At 44.3% G+C, this 13,332-nt stretch overlaps 2 protein-coding genes across 2 annotated transcripts in view; one reads left to right on the forward strand and one right to left on the reverse strand.

Moving 5' to 3' along the window:
* The window catches only part of LOC138349720 (alpha-1-inhibitor 3-like), a 259,543-nt gene extending 248,130 nt beyond the window's left edge, over positions 1-11,413 (forward strand). Inside the window, exon 28 of the mRNA XM_069314610.1 lies at positions 10,598-11,413. Within this exon, the coding sequence (XP_069170711.1) occupies positions 10,598-11,413 (816 nt within the window). The remainder of the gene's footprint in view (positions 1-10,597) is intronic.
* The window catches only part of LOC123751416 (alpha-2-macroglobulin-like), a 622,101-nt gene extending 609,552 nt beyond the window's left edge, over positions 1-12,549 (reverse strand). Inside the window, 1 exon segment of the mRNA XM_069314540.1 lies at positions 12,417-12,549. Within this exon segment, the coding sequence (XP_069170641.1) occupies positions 12,417-12,481 (65 nt within the window). The 5' untranslated portion in view covers positions 12,482-12,549.
* Between the last annotated feature and the right edge of the window lie 783 nt (positions 12,550-13,332).

Consider the following 13,332-nt stretch of genomic DNA (forward strand, 5'->3'; position numbering starts at 1 on the left):
GACACCTGACCAACCCATCCCTAGGGAAAGAATTAACCAGAAACAGGAATAGCTTAGCTTAGAATCGCCAAAGAGGATTAAGCGGTCAGAGAATAAGGATTTTTGTATGACCACCTGTGATCTTTCATATTTTTGTATCACAAGTGATTTTCCTTATTCTCTGACCGCTTAATCCTCTTTGACCATTCTAAGCTAAGCTATACCGTTTCTGGTTAATTCTTTCCCTAGGGATGGGTTGGTCAGGTGTCGGCCTGTATATCCTCCCCCTTCTCCCTTCTCCTCTAGTCAGTCTGGTGTTGACAAAGGCTTTAACAAGCCGAAACGTTCACCTCCTTTCATATTTCTTTGTGGATTTTCCGCATAAAATGATCAGTGTTTTGTGATCGTCAATTGCATATATATATATATATATATATATATATATATATATATATATATATATATATATATATATATATATATATATATATATATATATATATATATATATATATATATATATATATATATATATATATATATATATATATATATATATATATATATATATATATATATATATATATATATATATACACATATGCGAACAAGCCTGAATGGTCCCCTGGACAATATGCAACTGAAAACTCACACCCCAGAAGTGACTCGAACCCATACTCCCAGGAGCAACGCAACTGGTATGTACAAGACGCCTTAATCCACTTGACCATCAAGACCGGACATAATGAGGTGATAGCCGAGGCTATTTGAAACACCCCACCGCCGGCACTCGGATAGTAATCTTGGGCATAGCATTTAACCAAATCACCTCATTCTTTGGGGCACACGTGAGGAACACAAATGCGAACAAGCCTGAATGGTCCCCAGGACAATATGCAACTGAAAACTCACACCCCAGAAGTGACTCGAACCCATACTCCCAGGAGCAACGCAACTGGTATGTACAAGACGCCTTAATCCACTTGACCATCACGACCGGACATAATGAGGTGATAGCCGAGTTTTCAGTTGCATATTGTCCTGGGGACCATTCAGGCTTGTTCGCATTTGTGTTCCTCACGTGTGCCCCAAAGAATGAGATGATTTGGTAAAATGCTATGCCCAAGATTACTATCCGTGTGCTGGCGGTGGGGTGGTTCAAATAGCCTCGGCTATCACCTCATTATGTCCGGTCGTGATGGTCAAGTGGATTAAGGCGTCTTGTACATACCAGTTGCGTTGCTCCTGGGAGTAGGGGTTCGAGTCACTTCTGGGGTGTGAGTTTTCAGTTGCATATTGTCCTGGGGACCATTCAGGCTTGTTCGCATTTGTGTTCCTCACGTGTGCCCCAAAGAATGAGGTGATTTGGTAAAATGCTATGCCCAAGATTACTATCCGAGTGCCGGCGGTGGGGTGGTTCAAATAGCCTCGGCTATCACCTCATTATGTCCGGTCGTGATGGTCAAGTGGATTAAGGCGTCTTGTACATACCAGTTGCGTTGCTCCTGGGAATATGGGTTCGAGTCACTTCTGGGGTGTGAGTTTTCAGTTGCATATTGTCCTGGGGACCATTCAGGCTTGTTCGCATTTGTGTTCCTCACGTGTGCCCCAAAGAATGAGGTGATTTGGTAAAATGCTATGCCCAAGATTACTATCCGAGTGCCGGCGGTGGGGTGGTTCAAATAGCCTCGGCTATCACCTCATTATGTCCGGTCGTGATGGTCAAGTGGATTAAGGCGTCTTGTACATACCAGTTGCGTTGCTCCTGGGAGTATGGGTTCGAGTCACTTCTGGGGTGTGAGTTTTCAGTTGCATATTGTCCTGGGGACCATTCAGGCTTGTTCGCATTTGTGTTCCGCACGTGTGCCCCAAAGAATGAGGTGATTTGGTAAAATGCTATGCCCAAGATTACTATCCGAATTCCGGCGGTGGGGTGGTTCAAATAGCCTCGGCTATCACCTCATTATGTTCGGTCGTGATGGTCAAGTGGATTAAGGCGTCTTGTACATACCAGTTGCGTTGCTCCTGGGAGTATGGGTTCGAGTCACTTCTGGGGTGTGAGTTTTCAGTTGCATATTGTCCTGGGGACAATTCAGGCTTGTTCGCATTTGTGTTCCGCACGTGTGCCCCAAAGAATGAGGTGATTTGGTAAAATGCTATGCCCAAGATTACTATCCGAGTTCCGGCGGTGGGGTGGTTCAAATAGCCTCGGCTATCACCTCATTATGTCCGGTCGTGATGGTCAAGTGGATTAAGGCGTCTTGTACATACCAGTTGCGTTGCTCCTGGGAGTATGGGTTCGAGTCACTTCTGGGGTGTGAGTTTTCAGTTGCATATTGTCCTGAGGACCATTCAGGCTTGTTCACATTTGTGTTCCTCACGTGTGCCCCAAAGAATGAGGTGATTTGGTAAAATGCTATGCCCAAGATTACTATCCGAGTGCCGGCGGTGGGGTGGTTCAAATAGCCTCACCCACCCAACTGGGCGGCAGCTTTACAGTCATGTGCTCCACACCCACCCAACTGGGCGGCAGCTTTACAGTCATGTGCTCCACACCCACCCAACTGGGCGGCAGCTTTATAGTCATTTGCTCCACACCCACCCAACTGAGCGGCAGCTTTACAGTCATGTGCTCCACACCCACCCAACTGGGCGGCAGCTTTATAGTCATGTGCTCCACACCCACCCAACTGGGCGGCAGCTTTACAGTCATGCACAGGCTGCACCTATAATAAGCAATCTTTGGGGACTTCGCTAGGATTTCTGGCAGCACATCATTATGAATGAAGTACTTACACATTTCTTAGACACCATTGATGGTGTTATATCTGAATTCCGCGATTTTTTTCACATTCCATTATTTAATGACGCAAAGTTAGCAAATAATTCTGCTGACAGAGTTTAAATTTAGTCAAATCTACAGATGTTACAAACTCCAGGAGGTACTTCCTCATTACAGAGGAGGTACAGATGCGTTCAATACCAATTGTTGTTATATAAATATATATATATATATATATATATATATATATATATATATATATATATATATATATATATATATATATATATATATATATATTGTGACGATAATCTCCTTCAAGAGATTGAGCCTGCTCTTCCCTCCAAAAATACGTCGTTACAAATATATAAAACTACTATGGAAGAAATGTCCAACAACAACAACAACATCTCCAAGGTTTGCCAGAGAGCAAAACGTATGCAGCCAGGAAAACCTGCTCTGCCTCAAACCGCCAAACTACCTGTCTTGTTGCCGGCTCCTCGCTGATTGGCCGCCGGTCTAGCTGCAACTGCACTCCACCCACCATACTACTTGATGTCTGGGGCCGCCACGACCTCAGTCTTCAGAATATTCAGTGCTTTCTTACGGTTAACACGTCTTCTTGGTAGACTAAGCTGTGGCTTACGTGTACTAAGGGAGGTGATAGCTTAAAGCCAATATTCCTGCACCTCTCATTTACTTGTATATTGCACAGCTTGTTATTATTCCCTTGTCTTAACGTAACTTTTCATTTTGTCATTTAATTATTCTTATTATTTTGATTGATTGATTTTATTATACGAATTTGTATGTCCATTTTATTCATGTTTTGTTTATCTAACGTAATTAAAATTCCATTGTTAAAATTTACTTGTGCTTTGTGTGTCTTCTCCTTACCTTACCACAGACGAAGTTCCAGATTTTCTATTTTTTTTTATTATTCTATGTGACGAGGCCATACCCCTAGCTTTGAACAGCCGAACACCAACGCGTTACCGTCACATATTATATGGGGGCCTGTCCTAGGAGCTTCACTCAGGTACTGGTGCCAAGTGGTAATTTATGGTAAGCGTATTTAACTTTGTTAACGTAGCTTTTACTATTTTTCATATTCAATTTCATTTTTTATATGGTGCGGTGTATTGTGCATTACGAGAGTAACATATGGTGAAGGTGAGACAACTTTGGATTACGTGGTGACTGTAGGCCTCAGTCATACTCTTAATTGGTCATCTCTCCCTCCGTGTTATTACTCGTGTTTACCATCTTTGTTCCTTGGATATTTCTCATTTTTGACAGATCATCATATTGGTACCCTGGTACTGTGGTCTGCCCCGGGTCAAGTGCACCCAATCTTCTGCAATCTGACTGTAGGAGGACAAAGAGGGCCATAGTTCCTCTAGCTCGAACTTTAGTTGCTGAATTGGGACCTCAGCAGCAGTTCTCGTCACCAGTTGACACCTCGCACCCGTACACGTCGGTCAGAGATGATGATACATACAACGGTAGGGAATTAGCTTACTTTTACAGAGCACAAAAGTTCGCTAATTCTGTAAGTATCATATTAAATTCAGTAGGAAAAACTTGCTTTATGTCCTATAGAGACTTGGCAAGGTATGCCTACATCCTTGGACTACCAATTTTACTTTTGAGGCAATTAACTGTTTCATTTGTTTTCGAAACTGTTTCATTTGTTAGTAGGATTTTCTTGCCCTTATCCTCTTACATGAGTACCGGGTACAAGATTTCCTGCGCCCTTGATTTAAATTAATCATTTAACATCTTGTACTTAACTTTAATTGTTAAAGATCCCACAGGATAGGTATCAGTTGCCACGTTGTCCTGTTTCTGACATTCACTACAACTGAATATTCGTGTTACATTTATTTGCTAATTTCACCATGTTTCGTCTCCAAGCTTTCCGTGCAAATCCAGCAGGTGAAATAGGGACTTTAAGTCGTGCCAAGAGGACTGAATTACAAACTCTTGCACATGAGTATCAACTAGAAGTTCCCTACCAAGCCAACAAAAATGACCTACACAACCTGTTGCTGGATTACTATTTAGAGCAAGGTAAGATAGACTCTGAAACTCATGAAACTTACTATATTGCAGATAAAACTGATTTGGCAACGATGAAACTCAAACTAGAGCTGGCCAAGATTGAACGTGAACAACAAGAACGAGCTGCTGCCATACGAAGGGAAGAACACGAACGCGAAGCTGCTTTGAGGAGGGAAGAACAAGAACGAGAAATCACCCTCAGAGAACGCGAAGCTGCTTTGAGGAGAGAAGAACACGAACGTGAGGTCGCATTACTCCGTGAACGTGAAAGAGTACAGCTTGAAACACTCCAGGAGCGGGAACGCGTACAGCTTGATACCAAACAACGCGAGTTGGAGATGCAACGCGAACATGACAAGCAACAAGCGACTTTGGCTCTAGAGTGTCGTCAACGCGAAATCGCCTTGGAAACTTCACACTTCACCCAACGCCAGCAAGCTACTGCCAATCTTCCCGTCAGTTTTAATATATCACATGCAAGTAAGTTAATGCCATCCTTTGTAGAAGCAGAAGTTGATGTGTTTTTCACCACCTCTGAAACCCTTGCTAATCAACTCAGTTGGCCTGTCGACCAATGGGCCACACTTCTCAGAGTCCATCTTACATGTAGAGCTGTAGTCACACTCAGTACTTTGGCGTCTGAGAATGACTACCAGACTCTGAAACAAGCAGTGTTGGACGCCTACCTCCTTTCCACGGAAAGTTATAGAAGGAAATTCCGTGACCACCTGAAGGCAAGTACCACTACCTTCCTCGAGTTTGCTAACACAAAACGGAGGTATTTCATGAAATGGCTGGAAGCAGCACATGTCTCTACTTTTACAGAACTCGTCAACCTGATGCTTGTTGAAGAATTCTTGAGACGTGTGCCGCCCCCTGTCCGTCTCTACTTAGCAGATAAAGAAGAAACCGACTACCTGAAGTGTGCTAAGTCGGCTGACACTTACAGCCTCATCCACCGGCTGACACCCGAACCATCCTCCAGTAAGAAGTCGTGGTACAGTTACGAAAAAGTGAGCACCGATCAAGCTGGCTCGCAATTGTACTGCAAGTATTGTAGACTCTATGGACATACCATAGACAAGTGTGGTAAGTCTCAATACAAGGGAACCACTGACCCACAAAAACCCAAACCAACTCCTCCTAAGTCCGGTAAGCCTGTGATGAATGTTGGTGTTAATGTTAATGATCTTTCTCTTTTCAGTAACCACCTGTATACTGGAACTGTCTCTGCCAACGGTTCAAATCCGGAGGGACGTTTCAAATTGAAGATCTTGAGGGACACAGCGGCTCTTCAATCGATCATCTTGAAGTCGGCTGTGCCCAACATCGCCTACACCGGAGAAACTGTCTTCATCACTGACCTCACTGCTACCACTCCATACCCTCTCGCCAGAGTCCACCTGGATTGTCCCTACGTGAACGGAGAAGTCCAAGTCGCCGTCAGGGAAAAGCCTTTTCCCATGCCTGGAGTGCAACTTCTCCTAGGGAACGACTTGGCAGAAGACCTGCAACCGACCAACCTGATCGTCATGGACAAACCCCAGGTGTGTAACTCTGTGCCAAGTAACCCTATTCTAGCGTATGTTCCAGCAGAGGTTCAAGAGAGTGATGAAGTTTCTCCTCCGGTTCTCGTGACCACCCGTGCACAAGCCGCACGTCCACAGCCAGCTGACTCTACTGCTTCCGCTGTCCCTCAAGACCCTCAGAAACTACCCCCGAATCTGACCAAGTTGGAGTTCCGTAAGTTGCAGAGGGAAGATCTTACTTTAACACCATTGTTTTTCCAGGCTGAGACTCAACCCGACAGTATTCCTGGGTTCTTCCTAGAGAACGACTTGCTCTACCGCAGATATAGACCCAGTAAACTGAAGGAGGAGGACGATTGGGCCAACATCGAACAACTTGTGATTCCTACCAGCCTGCGGCCCACTATTCTACTCCTGGCCCACGGAGCGCTCTCCGGCTTCAACAAGACTTACCATGGAATTCGTCAAGACTACTACTGGCCAGGTATGGTAAATAGCGTCAAACAGTACGTAAAACAGTGTCATACATGTCAGATGGCAGGCAAACCGAACATCTCCATTCCCAGAGCGCCACTGATTCCTATACAGGTGCCTGCGGAACCTTTCCACAGACTCATAATAGACTGTGTTGGTCCTTTACCTCGGACCAGTTCAGGTAACGCCTATATCTTAACCATCCTGTGTCCTACCACCAGATTTCCCATAGCAGTTCCAGTGAAGAATATCACGGCTGCTACGGTTGTAAAACATCTATTGAAGATCTTCACTCAATACGGATTTCCCAGGGAGATTCAGAGCGACTGTGGTACCAACTTCACCAGTGATCTCTTCAAAAGGACACTGGAGGAGTTCAACATCAAACAGGTATTGTCCAGCCCCTATCATCCTGCTTCACAGGGTTCTCTTGAACATAGTCATCAGACAATCAAAGCACTCTTGAAAAAGTTTTGTAGTGAAACCTCTAAGGATTGGGATAAGCAAATCGACCTTATAATGTGTATTTACAGAAGTCTCCCCAATGAGTCCCTAGGAGTATCTCCTTATGAGATGCTCTACGGCCATAAGTGCCGTACTCCCCTTAAGGCTTTCAAAGACTCTCTCCGAGATGCCACCTTCAGTGAGCATCAGAATGTGCCCCAGTTTCTTCAAAACCTTCAACACATTCTAGAGAGAGCCCACCGTTTTGCCCATGATAATCTATTGAAAGCCCAGGAGAGAATGAAGACTCATTACGACCAGACCAGCAAAGTACGAAAATTTAAGCCGGGAGACTTCGTGCTTGCATACTTCCCTACCCAGGTTTACCTTTACAAAACAGGTTTTCAGGACCCTACCGCGTCAAAGAGTGCAGAAATAACAACAACTACGTCATAGACTCCAGATAGGCGGCGGAAGACCCAGCTGTGCCACGTCAACCTCCTGAAGCAATATAATGGTACTCCTCCCACTGTCCTAATTAATTATTCCACCTTCACAGAACCCTACATCCACAGTGAGACCTTCCCAGCTTCTCCTCCCGAAAGCACTGACAAGGAGTCGGCGCTTTCTAATTCCGAAATCCTTAATGATCTTCCCAAATACTTTCAGGATAATCCTAGTGCACCTCTTGTCAAGATCTTCAGAGAACATCAGGAGTTATTCCGAGATGACCCCCAAGAGTGTAATGTTACCCAGCACGACATCCAACTGCTCACCGACACCCGGCCGATTCGTCAACCCTTCTACCGAATCAGCCCGAGCAAGAAGGAAGTCATGCGTGCTGAGGTGCAGTACCTCTTGGATCATGGACTGGCTACACCTTGTGTGTCCCCCTGGGCCTCACCTTGTATCTTGATGCCCAAACCCCAAGGTAAGGTGCGGTTATGTACTGACTATCGTAAACTCAATCAAGTAACTGTCAAGGATGCTTACCCCTTGCCTAGGATAGATGACATCCTTGATGCCATTGGTAGTGCCCAGTACTTGTCCCAAGTGGACTTGCTTAAGGGGTACTATCAAGTGTGTCTAACGGAGCGCGCTAAAGAGATATCTGCCTTCATCACTCCTTTTGGACTTTTCAGATATGAACGCCTTCCTTTCGGACTATGTAATGCCCCGGCCACCTTTCAGAGAGCTGTGAACCGTGTCATCCAGGGCTTGGATAACACATACGCCTACCTGGACGATATCGTCGTATCGTCGTTCACTCCAACACCTGGAGTGAACATCTGCTCCAGCTGCGACGTCTGTTCTCCAAGCTCCTGACAGCCGGCCTCACCATCAACCTGGGCAAGTCCACCTTCGCGAAAGGCAAAGTGCATTATCTGGGTCATGTTATTGGGAGTGGCAGCCTAGCTCCGTTAGACTCGCACACTCAAGCCATCCAACAGTATCCACAGCCTACCACCAGGAAGCAGCTCCTGCGCTTCCTTGGTCTTGCCTCCTACTACCGTAGTTTTGTGAGGAATTTCAGTACAGTCGCCACACCTCTAATTCTATTAACCAGTCCCAAGCAACGGTATAATTGGACCATGCAGCAAACCGTTGCTTTCGAACAACTCAAATTCCTCCTCTGTTCTAATCCCATTCTCGCCTCACCAGATATCACCAAGCCTTTCGTCCTTCATGTCGACGCCAGTGGTACCGGCGTTGGTGGTGTCCTGATGCAACAACGAGGCGAGGAGGTTCTACCTGTCAGCTACTACAGCTACAAATTGAAACCACACCAGAGGAACTACAGCACTATTGAAAAGGAGCTACTATCCATCGTCCTGAACCTCCAACACTTCGCTCCGTACCTACAAGGCGCCAGGTCTACCACCATCTTCTCAGACCACAACCCTCTCTGCTTCCTACATCAAGCCCAATTCACCAACCAGCGTCTTCTACGATGGGCTTTGTATTTACAAGATTTCAACCTGGAGATCCGCTATATCAAGGGTTCTGACAACACCATTGCCGATGCCCTCTCCAGAGTTTATGAAGTAGAAGCGACTCCATCTATTACTCCACCACATAACGACGTACTTCTTCCAGAACCGCAGGCTTCGGGGGAGAGTTGTGACGATAATCTCCTTCAAGAGATTGAGCCTGCTCTTCCCTCCAAAAATACGTCATTACAAATATATAAAACTACTATGGAAGAAATGTCCAACAACAACAACAACATCTCCAAGGTTTGCCAGAGAGCAAAACGTATGCAGCCAGGAACACCTGCTCTGCCTCAAACCGCCAAACTACCTGTCTTGTTGCCGGCTCCTCGCTGATTGGCCGCCGGTCTAGCTGCAACTGCACTCCACCCACCATACTACTTGATGTCTGGGGCCGCCACGACCTCAGTCTTCAGAATATTCAGTGCTTTCTTACGATTAACACGTCTTCTTGGTAGACTAAGCTGTGGCTTACGTGTACTAAGGGAGGTGATAGCTTAAAGCCAATATTCCTGCACCTCTCATTTACTTGTATATTGCACAGCTTGTTATTACTCCCTTGTCTTAACGTAACTTTTCATTTTGTCATTTAATTATTCTTATTACTTTGATTGATTGATTTTATTATACGAATTTGTATGTCCATTTTATTCATGTTTTGTTTATCTAACGTAATTAAAATTCCATTGTAAAAATTTACTTGTGCTTTGTGTGTCTTCTCCTTACCTTACCACAGACGAAGTTCCAGATTTTCTATTTTTTTTTATTATTCTATGTGACGAGGCCATACCCCTAGCTTTGAACAGCCGAACACCAACGCGTTACCGTCACAATATATATATATATATATATATATATATATATATATATATATATATATATATATATATATATATATATATATATATATATATATATATGTAATATATATATATATATGTATATATATGTAATATATATATATATATATATATATATATATATATATATGTATATATATATATGTATATATATATATATATATATATATATATATATATGTAATATATATATATATATATATATATATATATATATATATATATATATATATATATATGTATATATATATATATATATATATATATATATATATTTTTAACTTATAAAGATAATTTTTAACTTTAAATATAATTGTGTATAGTTAGGCCTAGACTAAGTTTGGTTAGTTTAATTGTTTAGATTCAGTGCCCAATTAATAGTATATTTCGTGAGCGAAGCATTTACACACGTGGGATTCGAACAGATAACGTAATGAATCCCGTGATGAGTCCCATGATGAATGACGTGATGAGTCCCGTGATAAATCACGTGATGAGTCTTGTGATAATTCACGTGATGAGTCCTGTGATAAATCATGTGATGATTCCTGTGATGAATCCCGTGATGAGTCTCATGATGAATCACGTGATGAGTCTTGCGTTGAATCCCGTGATGATTCATATGATGAGTCACGTGATGAGTCTCGTGATGAATCACATTATGAGTCTTATGATGAATCATGTGATGAGTCACGTGATGAGTCTCGTGATGAATCACATTATGAGTCTTATGATGAATCATGTGATGAATCCCGTGATGAATCACATGATGAATACCGTGCTGAATCACGTGAAGATTCTCATGATGAATCAGTCGATGAGTACTGTGATGAATCACGTGATGAATCTTGTATAGAAACACGCGATGAGTCTAGTGATGAATCACATGATGAGTCCCGTGATGAATCACGTGATAAGTCCCGTGATAAATCACGTGATGATTCTCGTGATGAATCATGTGATGAGTCCCGGGGTGAATCCCGTGATGAGTCTTATGATGAATCACGTGATGAGTCACGTGATAAATCATGTGAAGATCCTTGTGATGAATCCCGTGATGAATCACGTGATGAGTCCCGTGAGAAATCATGTGATGAGTCTTGTGATGAATCTCGTGATGAATCATGTGATGTGTCCCGTGATAAATCACGTGATGAGTCTTGGGATGAATCCCATGATGAGTCTCATGATGAATCACGTGATGAGCCTTGTGATGAATCCTGTGATAAATCCCGTGATGAATCACGTGATGAGTCCAGTGATAAATCACGTGATGATTCCCGTGATTAATCACGTGATGATTCCCGTGATGAATCACGTGATGATTCTTGTGATGAATCATGTGATGAGTCTTGTGATGAACCATGTGATGAGTCGGTGCTGGAGAAGAGTTGGAGGTTGGTGGGTGGTGGTGCGGGAAGGTGTTCATCTCCAGACTGGTGTACCAGCTGGGTGAAGACACACGTGGGCTATTGTTTACCGGCACGGACCCCCAGGAGCCGTCCACCCACAAACAATGGCCAATTGCTCGTTAGTTCAGCCGCGAAACATCTTGTTTATGAATGACAATGTTTTACATGCGTCCCGCAACTGATGTAACTCACAAGTTTTCTCCAACATTATATTATTTTGTCTATGGTCACATTGCACCTTTATAAATAGTTGACTCGCTGGAACTACAAATAGTTACCGACAAAACTTAAACATCTAAACTACAGATATATATCGTATGACGATATATATACATATAATGTATACATATATATATCAAGTAACAATTTATACTTGAGGAAAAATTGAACTAGGAAACAAAGTGGATTAATACTGACTAAGAACATGTGGCTAAGTGGTAGCGCCCTGGACAGGAAGGTTCGACTCGTTACAGACTGCCCACAACAGTTACTTAACTCCTAAATACCTATTTAATACTACATGAACAGGTGCCCAACCATTTCTGATCCGTCTGGGGATCGAACCACAGATTCCCTGATACTGAGTCGAGGACGAAAACCACTACGCTAAAGGAACGGCCACACTAGGTTTGCTGACAACAGTTCTTAGTTAAATGGATATTGGAGTTCAGTTCCTGAACTGTGTTCCTCTATCATGGGGAAACAATATAGGAGCTCCGCCTACCACTGTCACTGACAGGACAGGTACATGGGGAGAACAATATAGGAGCTCCTCCTATTTGTCATAATTACACAAATTTTCCAAATATTTCTTCAAAATCAAATAAGGTGAATAATGTAAACTAGTAACGTTAAGGGTGTTTGAAGGAGAGTTTACTGACCCGTGAGTGAGAGCAGCGGTGAGAGCGAGGACACAGAGGAGGCGGGGACAGTGGTAGGACGCCATGGCAACAGGCAACGAGACGTCCAGGCTGGCTGGCAGCCGGTGAGCAAGTGACTGTGGGAGCTGCCTCTTCTCCCTCACCTTGTCCGGAGGAAACGAGTTTCCCCTACCCCCAACGTCCCCTGGCTTCCCCATCACCCCCCCCCCCCTTCGTCTCTCACACAGGCACCCCGCCCTGTCCCTTCCTCAGGTACCCCTCCCCGTCCCTCCCTCAGGCACCCCCTCCCCTCCGGACAACATAACCCTATCCAATTAAAGAATCTAGAATATTCCTCAGTACCACTAAACACCTTAAAGAAAACTAACATGCAACAGCTAAGAGCAGTGCGGTATAAGGCACTAAGGAGAGCAGCAAAACACCGTCCATCATATGATCAGACAGTCTAGGAACTCCATGAACTCCTGAACATACAGCCAGTAAACATCAGACTACAGCACCAAGACATCCGGGTGTGGAACACCATCCTAATGTTAGAGGACCCATTGTTAGAAAGATTACTCCAAGATGAGACGCCCCACTCCCACAGCTGGTGTCCCAAGATGAAACGCCCCACTCCCACAGCTGGTGGCCCAAGATGAGACACCGCGCTCCCACAGCTGGTGGCCCAAGATGAACCGCCCAACTCCAACAGCTGGTGGCCCAAGAGGAGACGCCCCACTCCCACAGCTGGTGGACCAAGATGAGACGCCCCGCTCCCACAGCTGATGGCCCAAGATGAGACGCCCTGCTCCCACAGCTGGTGGCCCAAGATGAGACGCCCCACTCCCAAAGCTGGTGGCCCAAGATGAGAAGCCCCACTCCCACAGCTGGTGGCCCAAGATGAGAAGCCCCACTCCTACAGCTGGTGGCCCAA

This window comes from Procambarus clarkii, chromosome 79, assembly GCF_040958095.1.
Source record: "Procambarus clarkii isolate CNS0578487 chromosome 79, FALCON_Pclarkii_2.0, whole genome shotgun sequence".
Lineage (NCBI taxonomy): Eukaryota > Metazoa > Arthropoda > Malacostraca > Decapoda > Cambaridae > Procambarus > Procambarus clarkii.